This window comes from Oryzias latipes, chromosome 18 (assembly GCF_053564925.1).
Source record: "Oryzias latipes strain Hd-rR chromosome 18, Olatipes_Hd-rR_3.1".
Classification (NCBI taxonomy): domain Eukaryota; kingdom Metazoa; phylum Chordata; class Actinopteri; order Beloniformes; family Adrianichthyidae; genus Oryzias; species Oryzias latipes.
Genome location: NC_136254.1, coordinates 37,050,794 through 37,075,258, shown reverse-complemented (window position 1 = coordinate 37,075,258; position 24,465 = coordinate 37,050,794). Strand labels below are relative to the sequence as shown.

General features: G+C 47.9%; 2 protein-coding genes across 9 annotated transcripts in view; one reads left to right on the top strand and one right to left on the bottom strand.

Moving 5' to 3' along the window:
• The window catches only part of tfr2 (transferrin receptor 2), a 92,936-nt gene extending 78,290 nt beyond the window's left edge, over window positions 1–14,646 (top strand). For all 6 annotated transcript variants that reach the window (XM_078936897.1, XM_078936894.1, XM_078936898.1 and 3 more), the window contains 14 exons: window positions 893–1,033; window positions 2,073–2,181; window positions 2,251–2,493; window positions 2,558–2,697; window positions 2,764–2,939; window positions 3,013–3,132; window positions 3,200–3,282; window positions 3,342–3,405; window positions 3,493–3,560; window positions 4,773–4,843; window positions 4,976–5,060; window positions 8,716–8,940; window positions 9,012–9,152; window positions 11,427–14,646. In XM_078936897.1, the coding sequence (XP_078793023.1) occupies window positions 893–1,033; window positions 2,073–2,181; window positions 2,251–2,493; window positions 2,558–2,697; window positions 2,764–2,939; window positions 3,013–3,132; window positions 3,200–3,282; window positions 3,342–3,405; window positions 3,493–3,560; window positions 4,773–4,843; window positions 4,976–5,060; window positions 8,716–8,940; window positions 9,012–9,152; window positions 11,427–11,684 (1,924 nt within the window). In that variant the 3' untranslated portion in view covers window positions 11,685–14,646. The remainder of the gene's footprint in view (window positions 1–892; window positions 1,034–2,072; window positions 2,182–2,250; window positions 2,494–2,557; window positions 2,698–2,763; window positions 2,940–3,012; window positions 3,133–3,199; window positions 3,283–3,341; window positions 3,406–3,492; window positions 3,561–4,772; window positions 4,844–4,975; window positions 5,061–8,715; window positions 8,941–9,011; window positions 9,153–11,426) is intronic.
• A 1,364-nt stretch (window positions 14,647–16,010) lies between these two features.
• The window catches only part of dlg4b (discs, large homolog 4b (Drosophila)), a 41,023-nt gene continuing 32,568 nt past the window's right edge, over window positions 16,011–24,465 (bottom strand). For all 3 annotated transcript variants that reach the window (XM_078936891.1, XM_078936892.1, XM_078936893.1), the window contains 15 exons: window positions 23,680–23,804; window positions 23,447–23,616; window positions 22,619–22,755; window positions 22,400–22,550; window positions 22,059–22,327; window positions 20,286–20,388; window positions 20,031–20,127; window positions 19,774–19,950; window positions 19,657–19,694; window positions 19,533–19,580; window positions 19,230–19,331; window positions 18,988–19,160; window positions 17,736–17,845; window positions 17,543–17,634; window positions 16,011–17,481 (listed from right to left, as the gene is read on the bottom strand). In XM_078936891.1, coding sequence (XP_078793017.1) covers window positions 17,375–17,481; window positions 17,543–17,634; window positions 17,736–17,845; window positions 18,988–19,160; window positions 19,230–19,331; window positions 19,533–19,580; window positions 19,657–19,694; window positions 19,774–19,950; window positions 20,031–20,127; window positions 20,286–20,388; window positions 22,059–22,327; window positions 22,400–22,550; window positions 22,619–22,755; window positions 23,447–23,616; window positions 23,680–23,804 — 1,899 coding nt within the window. In that variant the 3' untranslated portion in view covers window positions 16,011–17,374. The remainder of the gene's footprint in view (window positions 17,482–17,542; window positions 17,635–17,735; window positions 17,846–18,987; window positions 19,161–19,229; window positions 19,332–19,532; window positions 19,581–19,656; window positions 19,695–19,773; window positions 19,951–20,030; window positions 20,128–20,285; window positions 20,389–22,058; window positions 22,328–22,399; window positions 22,551–22,618; window positions 22,756–23,446; window positions 23,617–23,679; window positions 23,805–24,465) is intronic.

Genomic DNA, 24,465 nt, shown 5'->3' with positions numbered 1-24,465 from the left:
AATAAAAGCAAGGATTAGTTCCAGATCACTGAAGGTTTCTGTAGAAGTTCTGCTGCAGGAAGCGTCTCTCCTCTGATCAGAATACAAACACACTGAAAGCTTCGTCTGCATGATGGATTCATTAAACATTTACATAAATAAAGTGATGGATTATTTTAGGAAACTAATAATTAGAGTTAGTAAATCTCTAACATCCCATTTACTTTTAGTGACAACAAAGCTGAACAAACAGAGTAACATGTTCACAAAAATATATGTTTCTATAGGTTAAATAAGACTCCAGAAACCAAAATAAAAGAATGAGATCATTATTATCATTATTATTGAAAATTGTTCAGACATAAACATTATAAACAAACGTTGCAGTGATGCAATTATGTCTCAATAATGTCAACTGAGCCATAGATGTTAGTATCTAAAATGAATTATGGCTACATTTGAACCTCAGAACCCGATTTCTGTCAGCAGCAATTAGAATATTTACAATAAAAAGAAAAATGTGAGTTCTGGAATGAAAACAATCCTAAAAATGATGACACGTCATTTATTAAACAAAGTTAACTGATGAAGAACTAATTTTTAGACTCTTCTTCCTCTTCTCAGAAACTCCACAGGTATGTTCTCAGGACCAGTAGTCATTCCACTCTTCATCCTCATCTTCCTCACTGGTTGTTGCTGCTTCCTGCTCCTCATCATCCTCCTCTTCTTCTCTGTGTTCTCTAACTTGTTCCTCGTTCATCGGTTCTCCAAACTTCTCCTTTCATCTCTCCATCAGTCTTTTCCTCCTAAGCCCTGTCAACATAAAAACCTTCCTTTACCCGAGCTTTTACTCTGAAACTTCAGACTCTGAGCTCTCATTGGCTGAGTCAGACACAGGTGTGTTTGTTCTCAGTCGGGTCAGCGCGGCGCCTCATCCTCCAGGTTCCTCTGAAGGAACCCTGCTGGCCTCTGAGATCCTGAAGAGCTTCAGGCAGCTGGACATGGACCACACCTGGACCGAGTCTCTGTACGCCACGCTGCAGTTCCCCGACAGGTGAGAGCCCCGCCCCTTCACAGGAGACACCTGTGTCACATGACCAGGAGCATTACAGGGGTTCCATTAGCCCCGCCTTCAGTTCCACCTGTAAGTAACTCAGAACAGAGAACAGGAACACGCTCACCTGTGCACACCTGCAGACCCGGTCAGGTCAAATCCTGGTTCAGATGATCCGCGTGTTGAGGTTCCAGAGACCACTGCAGGTCTGTGTGGAACCGGCTGAACGTCTGCCATCATCAGGAACCAGTCTCATCAGGTCTTCATCAGTTCAGACAGAACAGGGTCTGAGAGACCCGACCCACAGAGGTTCTGGCTCTGAGGAAGTAGGTCAGCCTTCAGACAGGTACCTGGAGCTCTGCTGAAGCAGGATCATCTGTGTGACCCCCGACCTCTGGGGGGCGCTGTGGACTCGTCTGAAGCAGGATCATCTGTGTGACCCCTGACCTCTGGGGGGCGCTGTGGACTCGTCTGAAGCAGGATCATCTGTGTGACCCCTGACCTCTGGGGGGCGCTGTGGACTCGTCTGAAGCAGGATCATCTGTGTGACCCCTGACCTCTGGGGGGCGCTGTGGACTCGTCTGAAGCAGGATCATCTGTGTGACCCCTGACCTCTGGGGGGCGCTGTGGACTCGTCTGAAGCAGGATCATCTGTGTGACCCCTGACCTCTGGGGGGCGCTGTGGACTCGTCTGAAGCAGGGTCATCTGTGTGACCCCTGACCTCTGGGGGGCGCTGTGGGCTCGTCTGAAGCAGGATCATCTGTGTGACCCTTGACCTCTGGGGGGCGCTGTGGGCTCGTCTGAAGCAGGGTCATCTGTGTGACCCCTGACCTCTGGGGGGCGCTGTGGGCTCGTCTGAAGCAGGATCATCTGTGTGACCCCTGACCTCTGGGGGGCGCTGTGGGCTCGTCTGAAGCAGGATCATCTGTGTGACCCCTGACCTCTGGGGGGCGCTGTGGGCTCGTCTGAAGCAGGATCATCTGTGTGACCCTTGACCTCTGGGGGGCGCTGTGGACTCCCTCTCCTGTGTGTTTGCAGGTCTCACAGGAGTTCTCTGCAGCTGCTGGACTCTGCTGGTCTGGTCTCAGAACCACTTCCTCTGAACCCTCTGGACTACTGTCCCTACAGCGCCACGGGGAACTTCACGGTGGGTGGAGCCTGAGCAGGAGTCTGTTTCCATGGTGACCCCCTCCGGCTCATATCTGTGTCTCTGAAGGGGGGGCTGGTTTACGCTAACTACGGACGCCCGGAGGACTTTGCGTGGCTGAGGAGTGTGGGCGTGTCTGCCGCCGGCTGTGTGGTGGTGATGCGTGTCGGGGGTGGAGTCAGCTTTGCTGAAAAGGTCTGGTTGGCTCAGAGGAACGGGGGAGGCGGGGCTTTGATCTACCCTGACCCAGCCGACCTGCCCCAGGACCCCCGCCGTCTCGGTCTGAACTCCCAAACGGCCGTGTCCGAGCACGTACGTGCACACGCACGCTTGACATCTGACCCGGAGCTGTTGACCAATCACAGCTTCTCTGCAGGTGCACCTGGGCTCAGGTGACCCCTTCACCCCCGGCTTCCCCTCCCTAAATCACACCAAGTTCCCCCCCATTCCGTCCTCGGGCCTGCCCCTCATCCCGGCCCTCCCCATCACCGCCGCTGTGGCTGCCAGACTGCTGAGGTGAAGCTCCGCCTCCTCAGGTACCGCTCAGGTGTTGCTATGACCTCACAGACCTGTGTGCTTCAGCCAGCTGGTGGGCCGGTCCTGCCCCCCCTCCTGGCGGGGTCGGTTACCATACGTGGGCTGTGTGCTCGGTCCTGACTTCAGTTTGGGGCGCCAGGTCCGGGTCTCGGTCCACGGCGTCATGAGACCCGTCCTGCTGAACAACATCTTCTCCTCTCTGGAGGGGCGGGTTGAGCCAGGTACGGTTGGACAGGTATGGACAGGTGAGGGGTGGTTCGTCTGCAGCACAGGTAACCCCCCCCTTCCCCACAGACCAGTACATCATCCTGGGGGCTCAGAGGGACTCTCTGGGACCAGGAGCCGTCAAGTCCGGGGTAGGAACCGCCATCCTCCTGCAGATGGCCAGAACCTTCTCAGCCATGACAAAGACGGGTAGGATCACCTGGACAGGTGAGGTTGTGAGTGACAGCAGGCCTGTCGGTAACGCCCTGTTTTTCAGGCTTCAGTCCCAGACGCAGCCTCCTCTTCGTCAGCTGGGATGCAGGAGACTTTGGGAGCGTCGGAGCGACCGAGTGGCTGGAGGTTGGTCAGAATGAAGGTTCAAAGGTTAGAACGGTTCTGACTGTGACCCCGCTGAACAGGGTTACCTGTCCATGCTGCACCTGAAGGCCGTCGCCTACTTCAGTCTGGACCAGGCCATCATGGGTAACCTGGAGCTCTCAGCCAATCAGAATCCAGCTTTCTAACCAATCACAGAGAGGGATGAAGGTTCACCTGTCTGTCTCTGAGCAGGTGATGACGTTCTGTCGGCGTACACCAGCCCCCTACTGGTCGACCTGCTGGACGCCGCCATCAGACAGGTACCTGTACACAATTACACACACAAATGTTTACCAACACACACACACAAATACACACACACTGTCACACACTGACAAACACACACACACATACACATAGACACACATACATCAGCATCATTCACGCCTCCCTTAGGACCGGAACAGTCCCCACTGCTCTCAAATCAGCAGTAGTCCCCCCAGACTAAAAACACCTGGTTCAGACCCCTCCAACCTCAACAACTTAACCCAATATCAAACGTCCCATTCATCTCAAAAATCCTTGAAAAAACTGTAGCTGCTCAACTCCATGCTCATCTCTCCAGCAATAATCTATCTGAACAGCTCCAGTCTGGTTTCCGTCCCCCCCACAGAACTGTGCAGCGTTTGACCCCATCTCCCACCCCGGCCTTCTGGACAGACTTTCCAACATTGGCATCACCAACCCACCCCTAAGCTGTTGCATTCATGTCTCTCAGGTCGCACCCAGTTCATCCGGTTACAATCATTCACCTCTCCCGTGACTCCAATCACCACAGGTGTGCCCCAGGGCTGTGTCCTGGGGCCCCTGCTCTTCATCGTCTACCTCCTCCCCCTCAGTCACATTTTTCAGAAAAACAACATACATTTTCACTGATATGCGGACGACACCCAGCTCTACATCTCCAAACCTGGCTCCACTTTTCCACCTTCTTCCTTCTCCAATTGTCTTTCTGAAGTCAAATCCTGGTACACCGCAAATTTCCTTAGATTAAATTGCAATAAGACTGAATTTCCTGTTGTTCTTTATAAGAAACCAAGAGTTTTCTTGTTATTCTGCTGGAATAATAACCCAAACCCCCTCCATTCACCACGAAACACCTGTCTTACAGCAGCTTCATTGGTTACCAGAACCTCACTGGATCACCTTCAAAATCCTCATCCTCACCTTTAAAGCCCTCCACAACCTCGCCCCTCCGTATCTCTCAGAGCTCCTAACAGTTGCTACCCCCACTCGCTCCCTCAGATCCTCTTCGTCCCTTCGACTGTCTGTTCCACGAACACGACTAATTACCATGGGGGGTAGAGCATTCAGCAGCTCTGCCCCACAACCCTGGAACTCCCCCCCTCTGATCTACAAAATATGGACCCACTCACAGTTTTCCAAACACCTCAAAACTCACCTTTTCGTCATGGATTCAACACATAATATTGATGCGTGCGTGTGTGCGTGTGTGTGCGTGCGTGTCGTAGGTGGAGCATCCCAGACATGTCGGACAGAGTATCTACAGTCATGCAGAAAAGGAAGGAGGCAGCTGGAGGATGTGAGTTGAACCTCATATCTTTAGAATCTTCAGGTTATACAAACCATCCAGATGTTCAGGTTCCGTAGACCATCCGCATGTTCAGGTTCTGTAGACCATCCAGATGTTCAGGTGCTGCATCTGTTTCCTCAGAATGAAGCCTCTCTTCCTGAACAGTGGAGCTTACAGCTTCACCGCCTTCGCTGGAGTTCCAGCCATGGAACTCAGGTTCTCTGAGGTGAGATCTACTGAGGACACGTGCACGCTCACATGCATGCTCACATGCACACTCAGTCTGTTTGAATCAGTCTGTGATATCAGACTCATGTTCATGATCCACACAAACATAAATAATTCTCTACTGACATCACTCTTTAAGTCTTGACAGATTCATTTATTAATGAAGTTTAAAACTAAAGATGTTCTACACAAAACAGAACATTTTGATTCAGGACTGGCAGAAATAAATAAAAGCAAGAAAATAATGTTTCATGAATCCCCTCCCTCCTCTCTGGAAGGGGGGGTTAGAGCATGTGGGGGCGTGCTTTCCACTGCTGCTCAGGCGGCCACCCACCAGACCCACGGTTGGTCCAGAAAGGTGCAAGGCAGGGGCCAGCCGCCCCTGCCCAGGAGGGGGGCACCCCAGGGAGAAGGGGGCCCACAAAGGTTGTTGTAGACATGGCCCAACCAGGCTCGGCCACAGATGGAAATTGGCGAGGCCCAGCACCCGGCGGCAAGGACCAGAGCCCCCTGCTTGGAGAGAGCTCCGCCGGGCCCAGGAAGCCGGCACCCGGGGGACACGGCCGCCGTTGCCAAGGGCCCCGCACGCCCCACCAGGGATGGGGTAGGGGACAGATGGTCCTACGTCCCACCTTCCTTGCGAAATGAGGGTGTGTGTGTGTGTGTGTTAGTGAGGGTGTGTGTGTGCATGTGTGTGTGTTTATGTTGGAATGTTTATTTTGAGGGGGGAGGGGTGTGTGTACTAAGGGGGGTGCAGTTAAAATTGGCGGGTAGGGCACTGAGGGGACATCTCCTGATTACTCACAGTGACGTCCCCTCACCCTCCCCACCAAGGGGCCCTAAATGTCTAAGGTGCGGTTAAAATTGGCGGGTAGGGTGCTAGGAGGACATCTGCTGCTTGCTGGCAGTGACGTCCAAGCACCCCCCCCTACCAAGGGCCCTACATGTCTAAGGTGCAAATAAAACCGAAAGAGGGGGGGCCATTCCATACGGCAACCATGGGAGGGGGACCACTGCCAGGTAACTCCCCCCCCAAGGCGCAACGCAGGCTAAACCCCCCACCACTCACCCTAATATGAGATTATATTAGGAAGGGGGTAAGTTGGGGACAGCTGGTAGACTGTGCCCCGGTGGTCAAACAGCCGTCCCCCAGCCCCCCCCAGCAAACGCGCCCTGGACCCCCAGCCCCGTGGGTGAATACTTGATTCTGATTGGCTGCTGGGTGTGAATTTAAAAGTGATAATGCACGGCTAAAAACTATGTTCCGGTCACATAGCTTAAATGTTTTGCATCACTGTGCCGGCGTCTATCTTATCTAGACAAAAACAAGCGGTAAGAGGAGAACTTTCTCTCTGATCTGATGTTTTATTCAACACATTGTGGGCAGATAGAATTCTCTGTAATGAAGGCTGAGTGGCATAAACAATACTTCACACTGAGTGAGGCTCAGTGCAGAGTCAGACATCCAGGACGGACACGCTGGGGTTGCTGGGAGATGTGTCCAGAGCTCTGGAGATGGTTTCCCGCTGGGGACCAGAGGGGGAGACAGAGTTCTGACTTCTGACAACAGTAACGGAGGTAAGTTGTTCAAATCTTTTATTGTATTAGAAAACTATCAAACGTGGTACTCTATGTAACCGGAGGACGCCAGCACAGTCAGATGAGGAGCTCCACAGCAGCTGCTAGTGTAAATGGATGTTAGAAAGTAAGACGTTGCATGAAAACCTATCACCATTCATTGTAAACAATGCTCTCCTGTGCTGGCAGTGCTAGTGTAGCCCTTGTGCTATCTTTGATGACCCCCCCCCCCCTTCCATTGAGGTGTTCTCCCTACCATGACAAAGGTGGATAAAGGTGGAAAGATTTCCTGTAATCCATGGACACCAGTGAAGATCACAAATCATTGAAGAAAAAAGGTTCAGAGCACTGTCTAGTGGGTCTAGATGACCCCACTCCCAATGTTAACATGTCTAGGATAGAACAAGGGTTAATGCTAGATAAACAACAGATAAACAAAGTCGATTTTTACGACAGTGTCAGGATCCGTCATGACAAACCTGGGAATAATAATTACCTGTGAATTGTCACTAGGATTAGTCAAAAAGTCAAGAACTCAACAAATGTGTAAAACTAAGGTTTCTCAACATTTCCTTTAGGCATTACAGAGGGAATGGAACAACATAGCAACAGACTGCTCTGCCAGAATAATGGAAGTTGTAAATTAACAGTCACTTGAACATACATGCAGTAACAATAGGGAGTCACATCCATGAGATGCATGTTCCTGTTAACTTTCACTGATGTATGTTATGTTCTTGGAGCTATGCGAGTGACACCTTTCTCATCAAGTTCATCCCTTAAAAAATAAAGTACATTCAGCTGCTGAGTATCATTCCTCTCCTCTGTTCTTCATCATTTATTTATCATTTATGTTTAGTGCAGTGGGATTCATGTGTCCTTTCTCCTGATTCCAGATTGCAGTTGTTTCATCCGTGCTCCTGTTCCTGACCGTCTACCTCGTCTCTGCTCCTGCTCCTACACCTGGATGTGGTTCCTGTCTATGGCTCGACTCCGGGCCCCCTAGCGGCCCCCCCAGCTCCACCTGGATGAAGCTCGTCTGCTGGACTTTATATATGTAGTTGTAGATTTAGATAAGTTAATTCTTCTCTAAGAGTTCTGGTAAATCGCCTGTCCGTCCTGGGGGAGGATCCCTCCTTCATGTGGCCCCCCCTGAGGTTTCCTCGTTTTTTAGGAGTTTTTCCTCACAGAGAAGGGGGGTCTAAGGGCAGAGATACCAGTTTAATTCAGTTTAGTTTAGCAGTCAGCTGTTGTATTTTATAACTGATTGTATAATTGCTGATGTGAAGCCCGTTGAGACAACTGTGTTGTAATATTGGGCTATAGAAATACTATTGAATTATTGATTATTCATTATTGAATTATTGATTTCACCCTTCAGACACTTTGGTTCAAATCTTTTTGCTCTCAGTTCATTCTTGCTAAATTCCTTCACATTTTTGTCATTTTCAGCAGTTTCTCCATCTCTTCATCTTAAGAGTGTGTGTCGTCATTAACAGCAAACTTTATTGTGTTTACATATTAATATTTATTTATTTATTTATTTATTTATTCGGAGCCCCATTAGCTTCCACAAAGTGGTCGCTAGTCTTCCTGGGGTCCATACGCAAAAAATACATACATTTTACCAATTTCACAAAAACCAAAACTGATTTCACAAAATACAGTGACCAATTCATCATATTTACCTTAAAAGCTTCACATGATAAAATAAGTTAAAACAATTTCATTTTTGTACCAGCATATCAAAACACAGAGCAACATAACATTAACAATAATACATTTCATAACAGCAAATCATTCAAATTGTTAGTTATTGTAAGTATTGTAAGTAATATCATCTCCATGTCTGCCTCCCTTCATCTTCCCAACATCAACCATCTTTGCCCCCCTCTCCCCCACTGTCTTCTTTCTCAAATCTGATGTTTTATACGTAGATTTTCACAATATTTTAGCAGCTCCATTTTTACTGCAGTGAAACAAGAATTCTTCTCAAATAATAAAATTTGTCTGAGACTGAGTCTTGCGACTGAGTCCTGTCACAGCTTCACAGCTGCTGTTGTCTTTGTGTCCAGGAGAGGGCGTACCCTTTTGTCAACACACCTCTGGATAACGTTTCCCGCCTGCAAGAAGTGCTGGGGGGTCGTCTCGGGGTCACTGGGAGGGTCTTGGGGGAGTTGGTGGGGGAGATGGTGCTGAGGTTGGCCCATGACCACATCCTGCCATTACACATCACTTCCTACGCACAGGCAGTGCTGCAGTTCAGTGCACAGCTCAACAAACACTCAGCTGAACTGCAGGTAGCTCACCTGTACAGATGGATCCTTCCACCTGTTACCCTCCTCTGATGTCATGACTGTCACCTGTTCAGGCCAGGGGCGTGTCCCCCCAGTGGCTGTTCAGCGCTCGAGGAGACTACAGTCGAGCCGCAGAGACGCTGCAAAGGGCCATTGACTACAGCGACCTGCATGACCCTACCACAGCACGCTTCTACAACACCCGCATTATGAAGGTACTGGTACTGCAATACACACAATATGAAGGTACAAATACCACAACACCCACATTATGAACGTACAGGTACTGCAATACACACAATATGAAGGTACAAATACCACAACACCTGCATTATGACTGTACAAGTACTACAACACCTGCAATATGAAGGTACAAATACTACAACACCCGCATTATCAAGGTACAATTACTACAACACCTGCATTATGACTGTACAAGTACTACAACACCTGAAATATGAAGGTACAAATACTACAACCCCCGCATTATGAAGGTACAAGTACTACAACACCCGCATTATGAAGGTACAAGTACTACAACACCCACATTATGAAGGTACTGGTACTACAACACCCACATTATGAAGGTACTGGTACTACAACACCTGAATTATGCAGGTACAGGTATTACAACACCTGCATCATGACTGTACAAGTACTAGAACACCAACATTATGAATGTACAGGTACTGCAATACACGCAAAACGAATACAAAAGTACTACAACACCTGCAATATGAAGGTACAATTACTACAACAACCGCATTATGAAGGTACAAGAACTACAACAACCGCATTATGAAGGTACAAGTATTACAACACCCGCATTATGAAAGTTCAATTACTTCAACACCCACATTGTGAAGGTACAAGTACTTCAACACCCGTATTATGAAGGTACTGGTACTACAACTTCCCACATTATGAAGGTACAGGTACTGCAATACACTCAATATGAAGGAACAAATACTACAACACCCGCATTATGTAGTTACTGGTACTATAACACCCGCATTATGAAGGTACAGGTACTGCAACACCTGCATCATGACTGTACAAGTACTAGAACACCCACATTTTGAAGGTACAGATACTGCAATACACGCAAAACTAATGCAAAAGTACTACAACACCTGCAATTTAAAGGTACAAGTACTAGAAAACCCGCATTATGAAGGTACTGGTACTACAACATCCCACATTATGAAGGTACAGGTACTGCAATACAAGCCATTTGATGGTAAAAATACTACAACAACTGCATTATGAAGGAACAAGTACTGCAATGCACGCAAAAGGAATGTACAAGTACTACAACACCTGCATTATGACTGTATAAGTACTACAACACCTGCAATATGAAGGTACAAATACTACAACACCTGCAATATGAAAGTGCAACTACAACAACACCCGCATTATCAAGGTATAATTACTAAAACACCTGCATTATGACTGTACAAATACTACAACACCTGCAATATGAAGGTGCAACTACAACAACACCGCATAATGAAGGTACAAGTACTACAAAACCTGCATTATGATGGTACAAGTACTGCAACACCTGCATTATGAAGGTATAAGTACTACAACACCCGCAATATAAAGGTAAAAGTACTACAGCGACCTGCATTATGAGGGTACAAGTACCGCAACACCTGCAATATGAAGGTCAAAATAATACAACATTCGCATTATGACGGTACAAGCATTGCAACACCTGCAATATGAAGGGACAAGTACTGCAAGATACGTATTATGAAGGTACTACAGTACCTTCATAATACGTATCCTTCGTAAAAGAAGAATTACAACACTGGACCCTCTGGATTTTTCCATGAGGTTTATTCCTGAAGCTTTTTTTTAGATGGAGTAATTTAGCCACAAGGCAGCAGAGGTTTTTGCAGTACCTGGTATTTCCAGGCTGTCTCCCATCCAAGTACTAACCAGGCCCGATCCTGCTAAGCTCAGATATTAGATAAGCGGGTGTGTTCAGTGGGCTATGGTACTGCAACACCCATTAACATTGATCATAAAATATGCCAAATCTGAGTCTCTGATTGGTTGAAGGACGTGTCGTCTTTCTTCAGATTTTTAAACTCTGAACGAGCCGCGCAAATCATGCTACTGCCGGACGGCCACGCCCGAAGCCCAGATTGCTACGCAGGACCTCTGACTTCTGATAAAATCCAGAGTTCTTCAAAGAAGTACTCATGCTTTTATTTTGTTAGGTCAGAACAGCCTGATGAAGCAGAACCTCCGTCTGTCTTCTAAAGTTTACGTCGTCAGCTGTTCACCTCAATAAAGTTTAATGAAAACATGAACAGGAAGAAAATCCTGAGGTCCAGTCTGTAACTGGATCTGCCTCCAAAACATGAGGAACCTTAAGGTTCTAGACTTCAGTTCTTGGGGGTCAGATACAGTTGGGGGGGGCGGGGCCTGTATAATTCATGAATTTGTAGTTTTGAAACATTTTGTGTCCACAGGTGGAGTCTCACTTCCTGTCTCAGTACGTGTCCACAATGGAGTCTCCATTCCGTCATGTGATCCATGGGCGTGGAAACCATACTCTGAGCGCGCTCACTGAGCACTTGGCCCTGCTGACCTCTGACCCCGGACGATTTGACGAGAACCGCTTCAGACGCCAGCTAGCTCTGTTCACCTGGACGCTGCAGGGCGCCGCCAACGCCCTGAAGGGGAACGTGTGGACCATTCACAACACCAACAACTACGCAAACCCATAAACAACACACAACTGCACACTGATGAACAACACATAACGACATAAACCCATAAACAATACACACAACTACACAAACCCATAAACAATACACAACGGCACACTGATAAACAACACACACAACTACACAAACCCATAAACAATACACAACGGCACACTGATAAACAACACACACAACTACACAAACCCATAAACAATACACAACGGCACACTGATAAACAACACACACAACTACATAAACCCATAAACAATACACACAACTACACAAACCCATAAACAATACACAACTGCAAACTGATGAACAACACACACAACTACACAAACCCATAAACAATACACAACTGCACACTGATAAACAACACACACAACTACACAAATCTAATAAACAATACACAACTGCACACTGATAAACAACACACACAACTACATAAACCCATAAACAATACACACAACTACACAAACCCATAAACAATACACAACTGCAAACTGATGAACAACACACACAACTACACAAACCCATAAACAATACACAACTGCACACTGATAAACAACACACACAACTACACAAACCCATAAACAATACACAACTGCACACTGATAAACAACACACACAACTACATAAACCCATAAACAATACACACAACTACACAAACCCATAAACAATACACAACTGCAAACTGATGAACAACACACACAACTACACAAACCCATAAACAATACACAACTGCACACTGATAAACAACACACACAACTACACAAACCCATAAACAATACACAACTGCACACTGATAAACAACACACACAACTACGCAAACCCATAAACAACACACAACTACACACTGATAAACAACACACACAACTACATAAACCCATAAACAATACACACAACTACACAAACCCATAAACAATACACAACTGCACACTGATAAACAACACACACAACTACACAAACCCATAAACAATACACAACTGCACACTGATAAACAACACACACAACTACACAAACCCATAAACAATACACAACGGCACACTGATAAACAACACACACAACTACACAAACCCATAAACAATACACAACTGCACACTGATAAACAACACACACAACTACACAAACCCAGAAAGAATACACAACTGCAAACTGATGAACAACACACACAACTACACAAACCCATAAACAATACACAACTGCACACTGATAAACAACACACACAACTACACAAACCAATAAACAATACACAACTGCACACTGATAAACAACACACAACTACATAAACCCATAAACAATACACACAACTACACAAACCCATAAACAATACACAACTGCAAACTGATGAACAACACACACAACTACACAAAACCATAAACAATACACAACTGCACACTGATAAACAACACACAACTACACAAACCCATAAAAAATACACAACGGCACACTGATAAACAACACACACAACTACACAAACCCATAAACAATACACAACTGCAAACTGATGAACAACACACACAACTACACAAAACCATAAACAATACACAACTGCACACTGATAAACAACACACAACTACACAAACCCATAAAAAATACACAACGGCACACTGATAAACAACACACACAACTACACAAACCCATAAACAATACACAACTGCACACTGATAAACAACACACACAACTACACAAACCCAGAAACAATACACAACTGCAAACTGATGAACAACACACACAACTACACAAACCCATAAACAATACACAACTGCAAACTGATGAACAACACACAACTGCATCAACCCATAAACAATACACAACGGCACACTGATAAACAACACACACAACTACACAAACCCATAAACAATACACAACTGCACACTGATAAACAACACACACAACTACACAAACCCAGAAACAATACACAACTGCAAACTGATGAACAACACACACAACTACACAAACCCATAAACAATACACAACTGCAAACTGATGAACAACACACAACTACATAAACCCATAAACAATACACAACGGTACACTGATAAACAACACACACAACTACACAAACCCATAAACAATACACAACTGCACACTGATAAACAACACACAACTACATAAACCCATAAACTATACACACAACTACACAAACCCATAAACAATACACAACGGCACACTGATAAACAACACACACAACTGCACAAACCCATAAACAATACACAACGGCACACTGATAAACAACTGCACAAACCCATAAACAATACACAACTGCACACTGATAAACAACACACACAACTACACAAACCCATAAACAATACACAACTGCAAACTGATGAACAACACACACAACTACACAAACCCAGAAACAATAGAAAACTGCACAAACCCATAAACAATACACAACGGCACACTGATGGACAACACACACAACTACACATTCGCTGTGTTTCCATTAAGCAAACTGGATTTGGGACACAATGAGTAAAAAACAACACATTTATCAAAAATAAAGTTTGCGTTTAGATGAGGTGGTTTTTGAGGCAAATCCAAATGGACACATTTCATAAAACTGCAATGGAAACAATTTTTTGTGACCATATATGGACGGCGATGCTCTTCTTGGGAGGAACTGGCGGTCTTGGTTCCAGTACAGCAGCGCCACCAGAGGTCCCACAGTGTCACGGCTCATTAAAAGTTAAGCGTGTCGTGTGGAATTGTTGGATCCACAGCTCCTCTGGAAAATTACCAACCACCAATTCCCAAAATGGCTTCATCTGTAGCCCCTCCCACATGAAAGGAGCTCGCAGCTCCACGGTCTGAAGAAGACGCCGACATCTCCTTTGATAGATGATGATGAACGCTAGTGGTGTGGCAGAAATGTTAATGTATCTGCTGTCAATCAAAGTATTGTTCTCATCCGTCGCCGTGTTTCTGAATGACTTATTGTGTTTGTTTGCATAAAAAATAAATATTCAATCCGGTTTTAGTACTTTGTTTTTGTTATCTTATCGGTTTAGATGACTTTTTTCATAAAAAGCAGACTATTGGTCTGTCAAACAGACTGTTTGTTCCATGGTGTGTCGCGTCGTTACAATAACACCAACGCAATGAGCCGCCACTGACCTCGACTGCAGCGGCAAAGGAAAGTGATATCTATGCTGATGATCACTGATAGAGTTTAAGTTATCATCTGCTCACACGCTGTTATCACCATAATATGATTGTCTGAGCCTTCAGTGAGAAAACAATGGCGTACTTGGTGCTGATTATACAAGAATATGATGATGCTGTTCTCCCTGATTGAATGACCCACTTTCATGTTATCAAATACAGCAAACAAATAAAACCAGACTGGATCCACTTGGAAGGCAGAAGTCCTCTGTGACAGATGGTTCCTCCTTCTGCAGAAACTCTCATCTCCTGTGTGGTTCTTCTCTTTTGTCAGAGAACCCTGACAGTCTTGATGGTTTTTCATGGAAAGTTCTCCTCTTCCTCTTGTTTCTGTCCAGATGATGAAGATAAAGGTTGTTTTAAAGGCGGCGCAGTGATACAAAACATTTAAGCTACGTGACAGGAACTACTTTTTAGGCGTGCATTATCACTGTGGATGATCACTTTTGAATCCACACCCAGCAGCCAATCAGAATCACGTTTTCACCTGGACCATGGTATAAATACTTCTATGAACTACCAGTTCCCTCCAGTCTCATTCACACTGATGGCGGCTTCACTGTTGAACACTGGCGCCAACCAGAACCACCAGGAGCAACGTGGGGTTCAGTCTGTGACGTGCAGCTGGTGGAGGCAGGTGAAGCTGTACCAAAATACAGCTTAAAAGTGCATACATGAAAGAAAATGAATAGACTTTTTTAATTAAAAATAAAATTATTAAGTGTCCAAATACTCTATGATTATTTTTTTCTGTGTGGATTTTTAACACTTCTTTGGTTAAAAAAAAGTATCAAATGTATGAATTTCCAGTTCAAAGACATGAGAAAGTAGCAGGTGTGCTGCACTCTGACTGAGCTGCAGGTGATCATGTATGTGCTTTACTGTTTCACTCTTTCTGTCGTCATGAAAGACACTTCATTTTTAATTACTTCATTTTTCTATTTCTTGGCAACTGATGAAGAAGACAGACGGAGGAAGCTTTTGGATGTGGAGACCCTGAAGGAGAAGAGGACAGTTTATAAAAACATGGAGAAAACCTGGATAATATTTTCATGAGAACACACAGGAGAAAAGATCAGAACATCTGAGCTGCTCACTTGATGAATCTGTCAGACAGAACCATGTAGGTACAGGTGTGTCCAGCAGAGGGCGACAGAGAGAACCACACAGACACCTGCAGCTTTTATAAAGAATTTATTCAATATATCAATAATTTTATATTATTCATAACTATCTGACTACTTTGTACACAGCCAGGCCTCAGAAAGAGGCGTGCACGTGTCACAGGCGTGTGCATGTGTCAAAGACATATCACAACTCATAGGTGATGAAGTGTGTCTGTCAGGTGATTCTGTGCACGTGTGAGAGTGCACGTGTGAGAGAGTCCCCCATAATCTCTGGAGTCAAAATAACGTTTCGGTATTTTTTTCCAGGAGAGATATCTGGATGCCCTCAAAGGAACAGGAAGCAAAGCATTGTGGGTACAAGAGTCATCTGATAGAAGTGAAGGCCCCTCCCACACCTGCTCTCCAGGTGTGTTTTGGGTCGTCGTTGCTCCACTTCAAGTACATTTCTTTACTTCATAAATGTTATTCTTTCACTAGAAGCTGGGAATTGTGGGAGTTGAAGTTAAATTAAAACCTGCTGTCAGATTCTAGATCAGTTCCCCGCATGCGTGAATCTGACATCACTTCCTGCAGCCGCTAACATTTCCCCACATTTCTCTGAGCCTTCAAACAACAGATGATCACATGACCTGTTATCATTGATTAGAATGTTTACAAACATTTCAGAGGTTTTTATTAACGTCCAAAGACGGACTTAAAAAAACGCCACAGCAGAGGTGAGGCGTGTCCCACATGCGGGGTACGGATCGAGTAGAGACCGACCCACCGACGGGAACAACAGAAGGGGATTATGGGAGTCGTAGTCCAAATGTTCCTTTAGGTTGATGCGAAAAAGAATAGTAATCACAGAAGTGATCAAAAATGAGGGATTGTGGGTAATGCAGTGTAAAAAAGCATATTGAAGCTGAAGTCCAGTTTGACTTTGAGCCCTAAACAGACTGTGTGTTTGAGCCCCATCATTGTATTTACAACCACACAAGTCTGTGCACACACACACCTATGTACACACACACACCTATGCACACGCACGCACACACAAACAGACACAACTATGCACACAGAGACACACCCACTCACACAGACCCAGGAATACACACTGGCACACTCAAACACATTAAGGCACACACACACACACACACACCCTCTCATGTACTAACACACACCATCATGGTCAGATGTCATAAATGGTTGAATAAATAGATCCATCGGTACATAAACAGGCTCCTCCCACCAGCTGACCTCTACGACCTCTGAGGTTCCACTTCCTGAAAACACAGGAAGTCCTTCAGCGGTCTGGAAAACTGCTCCTGGTTTCCATGGTTACAGCATCCATGTGGAAAGTTTGAAACCAAAGATCAAAGTCTGATCTTCATGTGGTCATGTCGCTGGCAGCAGGGGGCGGGGCTGGTCAGCTGATCAGAGTCGCTCGCGGGCGGGGACCCAGATGTAGGGCCCGCTCTGCTCCTCGATGACCATCTTCACCTGGTGGTAGATCTCATCGAAGCTGTCGCCCTGAACCACGGCTGGAAACACGCAGAGTCAGCACGGAGCTCCACCCCTTTTCCAGCAGCAGGTGAGTCTTACCTGTGAAGCACTCCAGGAAGTCCTGTTCCAGTTTGATGGCTCGCTCCAGAGCTTTCCTGGCCTGGTCCTCGGACAGACGCTTGTTCAGATCTCTGCAGAGAACCTCTGGTCAGTGACAGGCCCCGCCTCCTCTGGAGGAGGAGGAGCCTCCTCTGGAGGAGGCGGAGCTCCAGAGATGGTATGAAGCACTTACAGGATGTTCTCCAGAGACCGTGGGCGGATGAAGATGGAGATGGGGTGGAGCAGAGACGCCTGCAGCCTCCTCACAGCGTTGGCGGACACGTCCAGGATGCAGTGTTTGCCCTGTGGACACAGGTGTGAGGTCATCAGGTGAGTTCACCTGGACAGGTTCAGCCTCTCTTCAGGAGCAGGACGTCCAAACATGTCAGAGTTTGTGGGATCAGCTTTTCATACCTAAACCAGCTTCATCAGAGAACAGCACAGGTAGGAGTCGGAACTCTTCCTTCAGGGGTTCCTCTGGGATCAGTTCTGGAGCCTCTTCTAGTCCCAGGATACATGTGAGGACGGCCTTTTTCATTTTCTCCCTCAAACAGGTTTAAACTCACATGGAAAACCGCCACACTGACCACCAGGGGGCGTGTTCCAACATGAAGTCTCCGTATTTTACTTTAAAACCAAATGGTTCATGATAATAGGAATTTCATAATCGTTTATTTATGTTTTTGAATAGTGCCTTTGATTATGAGTTTGATTATGTCAAATCAGCGGGTCATATGACCTCGGGGGGTTTGGATCTGACAGGTTAACAGTCTGTAAGACGAAAACCCGTCCTGGAGAACCTGGACCGTACTGTCAAACATGACTTTATGCAGATGATACAGTCCTGTTCTTCTGAGCAAACCACACGGACGGATAGAAAAACCAGATCTTCATCAGAACAAACTAAAATCTGTCTCTGAGAAATGCTGGACTGGACGACTGGCCTTCAAACCTTCAGTCTTTTGGTTCTGTTCTCCTCAGTAGCAGCACCGCCTGAGTTCACTTCCAAGACTGATGGTTCTTCTGGTGAGGAAGGTCAGGAGACTCCCCCGTCCTCAGTCTAACTCAGTCTGATTGTGAAGGAGGTCCACCAGAGCCGCTCAGTGACCTGGACCTCCACCATGGTTGTTTTGTTGTATCTCAGGAATTGTGATAAATGTGGAGGGATGATGGTGCTGCTGGGAGCTGCCCCTCCCCCAGCCTGATGGGTTGGAGGGTCCTTTCAGATCTATGCTATAAAAATGTTCTTTTTTTTACTCATGTATGTTCTTGACCAAACAGAACCCTCCCTGAACCGTTTAGACCGGATGTCCTCTGCAGACGTTTGGACCTTTTCCTGGACTTGGAAGGATCAACGTCTCCATGTGAACCGTTCCGTAAACGAGGAACAGAAAGGAGTTTTCCATGCTGTAGGCTCCGTCTCCATGGTAACCCCGGTTCCTCACCTGCTCGGCCACCTGCCGCACGCTCTGCACCGACGTCCCGTACAGGTGGTTGTTGTACTGCCCCGCCTCAATGAAGCGGTGCGACTGGATGTCACGCTCCATCTGCTCCCGCGAGGAGACAAAGTGGTAGTCCCGCCCATCTATCTCGTAGTCCCTGCGGGGGCGGGTGGTGTCTGTGGGCGGAGACACACATGACTTCCTGTTTGGGGCGTTCTCTTCCACCTCTGAGGGAGAAGACTCACGAGGAACGCAGGAGCCGAACTTGTCTGGGAAGTCGGACAGCAGGTCATCGTTGACACGGTCTTTGGTCGGTCCCAGGATGATGACGGGCCGAGCGTAGTCCACTGAAGACAAAGAAAACTTTATTTACAACGGTGTACGTACAACAGGTCTGATTCTGATTCTGAGGAGACATTTGTTTGATGAGAACACAGTGGACAGATTCTCTGCTCTAGAACGTCTGACGGTGACACAAACATCTGAGGAACCACTGAAGCTGAAGGGGAGAACCTCCAAATGTTCCAAAGCAGTGAGAGGAGACTGACCTTCAATCTGCGTGACGAGCTCGTAGCTGTGCACGAAACCTTCTCGCCCTGAAGGAGAAACAGTGAAGGTGACTCACTTAGATCCTGACGGGTCTGTGGTTCAGCGGTCGTCACCTCCATTTACCTTTGCTCTTCATGCGGGACCACTCCTTCCTCTCCACTCTGAAACAGAAGGTGGTCCTGAGACTGACAGGAAGAGCAGCTGAACCTCCAACCTGACCAGACCTCATGGGACGCTGACCTGTGTTTGGACGGGATGTACCCGAGCTCCTCCAGCTCCCCCTGCTGGTTGACCCGTCTGGCCTGCCACCACTCGTCATCGCCGCTGTCAATCACGTGCAGGACCTCTCCGAAGTTAAAGTCCAGAGCCTGAGACAGCACGCCGCAGTCCCACTGCTTATCGTAGTCGAAGAGCGCCCTGCAGACCGCCACGGAGCCTCAGTCAGGGTGGAACCACACCTGCGGGTCCTCCACCTGCCGGCTGAAGGCCTCGGTTACCTGATGTAGAAGGTCCTGCTGGTCCTCAGGCTGCTGGACTGGCTGTTCATCATCTGCTCCCGCAGGTCGTGGATCTTGGCCTCAAAGCGGCTGTACTCTGCAGGAAGCGGGATCGCCGTGGTTATCGTCTGAAGGCCAGCTGACCAAAGACCAGCTGAACACTGGCTGTCAGTCTCACTGTCGTCATGGTAACATGACTGATGGATGCAGCTGGAGTCGGTCAGGGTCTCATGGTGGGGGGTCTGCTGGTCTCACCTTCAGGTCTGTACTGAGACACGATGGTCACCGTCTGTCCGGCGTTCTTCAGAGCGGCGGCGGCCTGTTCGTGTGTGGCGTACCTGAGGTCCACGCCGTTCACCTGCAGAGGAAGGTGAACCATCATCAACGACCAGCAAAGTCAGTTTCCTGAACCCAAACTGACTGCCAGAACCATTACAGGAACCAAAACTATGGTGGAGCCAGGTCCTCAAAGTCCAGGACCAGATCTTTACCAATGACAGCCCTGAAACCAGTCCCTAGACCAGAAAGACTTCTATCTAAGACCACCCTGTGATCCAAAAAACCAGATCCAACCAGGAACCATGCAGGTCTGGAAGGACCTGCCGGATCCAGAATGACCCAGAATCAGGAAGAGAACAACTAAAGAAGACATTGGACCTGACAGAACCTGAAGATGAGGAGGTTCCAGCATCTTCAGGTTCCTTTGATCCTTCAGAAGAACACAAGTTTATGAGTCCTAGATAAGACGGTTATTTATGTCTGAAGTTGCCATGACAACATAGGTGATGGTCCAGAGGTTAAAGGCCATCAAAAGGAGAAAACAGGAGAACACATTCCAACATGACAGAAGACAGGAGGGCGTGGCTGAAGACGATGAAGATAAAGACGATGAAGATGAAGACGATGAAGATGATGAGGATGATGAGGCCGACTGAAGGATGAGATGAAGAAACATGCGTTCAGCAGCAGTATGTTCTACTTGGAACCCACACCAGTGAAACACCAGGTGGGGTTGTGGTTCAGGGCACAGAGATGATATCATCAGTTTGATGCAGATTTTACCAACGTAAAGTGTCTCTGACTCTCAGCCCCCCACCCCCAGGCCCAGAGTCTTTGAACCCTCAACCAGACTGTAGTTCTGCTTCTTCGTGGACTCAGAGGATCTGCAGGAAAACCAGAATCCTGGTTTGGTTCCTCTGTCTCCCTCTGCTGGTCACATCATGTTAATGCAGCCTGCAGGTCTTCTCTGCTGTTTCTGGTTGTCACTCACCCGTTACAGGTGAGTGACAGGTGGGAACTCCTGACACACCTGCAACCACCTCCACTCATTCTGTCTTAACTTACAGATGACTCTGGACTTTTCTTGGGTCCTGACTCATCGTGGTCGTCTTCCTCCATCCGAATAAACCTCCTGGAAAACTGTCACCGTTCATGACCTCCACCTGAACCAGTTTCTGGATTTCACCTCCTTCCTTTATAGCAGAAAATGTTCCCTTCATCAGGCAGCTTTCTTCATCTTCATCATCGTCATCATCGTCATCATCATCCTGTCTTTAAGAGTGTGGGGTTCATATGTTCTCCTCATAGATGTGTGAACGTCCACAAACATTCTTCACTGCTTGATTGATGGTTCAATGATGTCGTATCTTTGTGGCTTTGTGATGGACCCGCCCATCTGGCAGACCCGCCCATCTGACGGACCCGCCCATCTGGCAGACCCGCCCATCTGGCAGACCCGCCCATCTGATGGACCCGCCCATCTGGCAGACCCGCCCATCTGACGGACCCGCCCATCTGACGGACCCGCCCATCTGACGGACCCACCCATCGTCTCTGGATGTGATTGACCCCCCTTCATCCTGCAGGATCTGGTGTTTGCCTCACCTTTGCCATGACTCTGGACAAAGCTGGTCGTTGATAAAACACGTTGGGTTAGGAACCCTTGGATCAGAACCGTTGTTCTGACAGACCTGAGCTGCAGCGGAACCTGGTCCTAGAGGCAGAACCTGCAGAGCCTGGTGTACTCACACTCAGGATCTGGTCTCCTTTGCGGAGGTCTCCACTCAGGTCTGCAGGTCCTCCAGCGAGGATGAAGGAGATGAAGATCCCCTCGCCGTCCTCCCCCCCCACGATGTTGAAGCCCAGACCGGTGGAACCGCGCTGGATGCAGACTCTGCGGGGCTCCCGGGAGTAGTCGTCCTCTCCCATCATGCCTCTGGAGATGGGGGAGTAGCGGCGTGGCGATGGAGGGGGCAGGACTTGTGGGTAATCACACATGTAGTCTGGCTCCATGTATGCTGAGGAACCAGAAGCTGGGTGAAAGTTCTCTGACAGATGGTTCTAGAGGGCAGGAACCTCAGGGTACCTACAGCTGGTCAGGTCCGGGGGGCTGTACCGCTCCACCTGGTTGATGAAGTGAGAGGTGGGCGTGGCCACCTTCAGATAGACCACCTCCCCCGTGTTCTTCAGGGCTGACACTGCGTCTTCATGCAGGACGTTCTCCAGAGACATGTGGTTCACCTGCAGGTCCAGAGCTCAGTGAGTCTGCAGTTCTGACCCGGTTCTGATTTGCACCGACCACCACCTACCGCCAGGATTTTGTCCCCGATCTGCAGGCGTCCATCGCGGTGCGCGGCTCCGCCCTCGATGATCTTGGTGACATAGATGCTGTTGTCTCCAGGAACGTGCTGGTTCCCCACACCCCCTGCTATGCTGAAGCCCAGACCTGGACCAGAACAAAGACAAGGCCCAGTTTACACAGCCCTGTTCTGGTTCTGATGACAGAACCAGAGGAGATCAGCATCTTCTCTCTGAGAAAGAGATTTTCAGTCAGATCTGGTTTGACTGTGGGTTCCATCTGTATTAGGAGAGGTCCAAAAACCACCAGAACCGGGTCAGTGTTGGTTCTTCAGTATCTAAGTGACCTGTTCTGATTGGAAAAGAATCATTAGGATCCAGAACCAGTTCTCTTCAGTCCTATAAGGATGTTTGGACCTCTGATCTTTAACCAAACATCAACATTTCAGTCAGACAACTCATGCAGTAAAATATTTATTTTCTCATTCTTTTAGTTTGGCATAAAGCTCTGTATAATTCCATGAGACAAGATTTCCATAAACTTTTGGGTAATAACTACCCCTGACGGAGCTCACAGGTGGAAGCCGGGGAGGAGGGTGGGGGGACAAACACAGCGCTGCCGTAAAGGGAGAGAAGGAAAAACTGCACACCTGGACATAAATAGGACGCTGAACAGGTGAGTTGATTGACTGATTACTTAGGGGAGTAACCGAGTAAAACACTGCTAGAGTAGTCTGCCTGAAAGGCCACCAAGGTCGTTCATTTTCCAGAGAAGACGGTCAGAACCTTTCCTAAACCTCTAAACCTCTGAGCTGCTGGAACCTGTTCTCCATCCGTACCTTTGGGTCCCTTAATGAGTTTGATCTGGGTGACGCGCTCACTGGGCGAGCGTCTCCTCAGGACGTACAGCCTGACCACAGGCCCCGCCTCCTTCAGGGCCTCCACGGCGAATGAGTGCGTGACCTCACGGACGTCCATGTCGTTGACGAACACGATGCCGTCGTTCACCCTGAAGACGAGCAGAAAGTCAGACACGCCCCCCTCAGAACAGAAGCAGCTGGGCGGGGCTCACCTGAGGCGGCCGTCCTGAGCCGCCGCCCCTCCAGGGATGATCTTGGTGATGAAGATGGACGGGTCATCGCCGATGTGAGGGTTATCGGTTCCTCCTGCGATGCTAAAGCCCAGACCAGAGTTCCCCTGAAAGACACAGAGACCCCCCCCCCATCAGAGAGCCCCCCATCAGAGACCAGAGTTCCCCTGAAAGACACAGAGACCCCCCCCATCAGAGAGCCCCCATTAGAGACCCCCCCCATCAGAGACCAGAGTTCCCCTGAAAGACACAGAGACCCCCCCATCAGAGAGCCCCCATTAGAGACCCCCCCCATCAGAGACCAGAGTTCCCCTGAAAGACACAGAGACCCCCCCCATCAGAGAGCCCCCATTAGAGACCCCCCCCATCAGAGACCAGAGTTCCCCTGAAAGACACAGAGACCCCCCCATCAGAGAGCCCCCATTAGAGACCCCCCCCATCAGAGACCAGAGTTCCCCTGAAAGACACAGAGACCCCCCCCATCAGAGAGCCCCCCATCAGAGACCAGAGTTCCCCTGAAAGACACAGAGACCCCCCCATCAGAGAGCCCCCATTAGAGACCCCCCCATCAGTGACCAGAGTTCCCCTGAAAGACACAGAGACACAGAGACCCCCTCTTCAGAACCCCCCCAGAGAGGACCAGTGTCCCATGAAAATGAGGATGTGAGGATGAAGGCGACCAGAGTCTTCCTCATGTGAAGCTTCAGCTGTTTAGATTCTAAAAGAAGAAAACTAAAAATAACTCAAGTTTACGGGGGGGGGGCACTT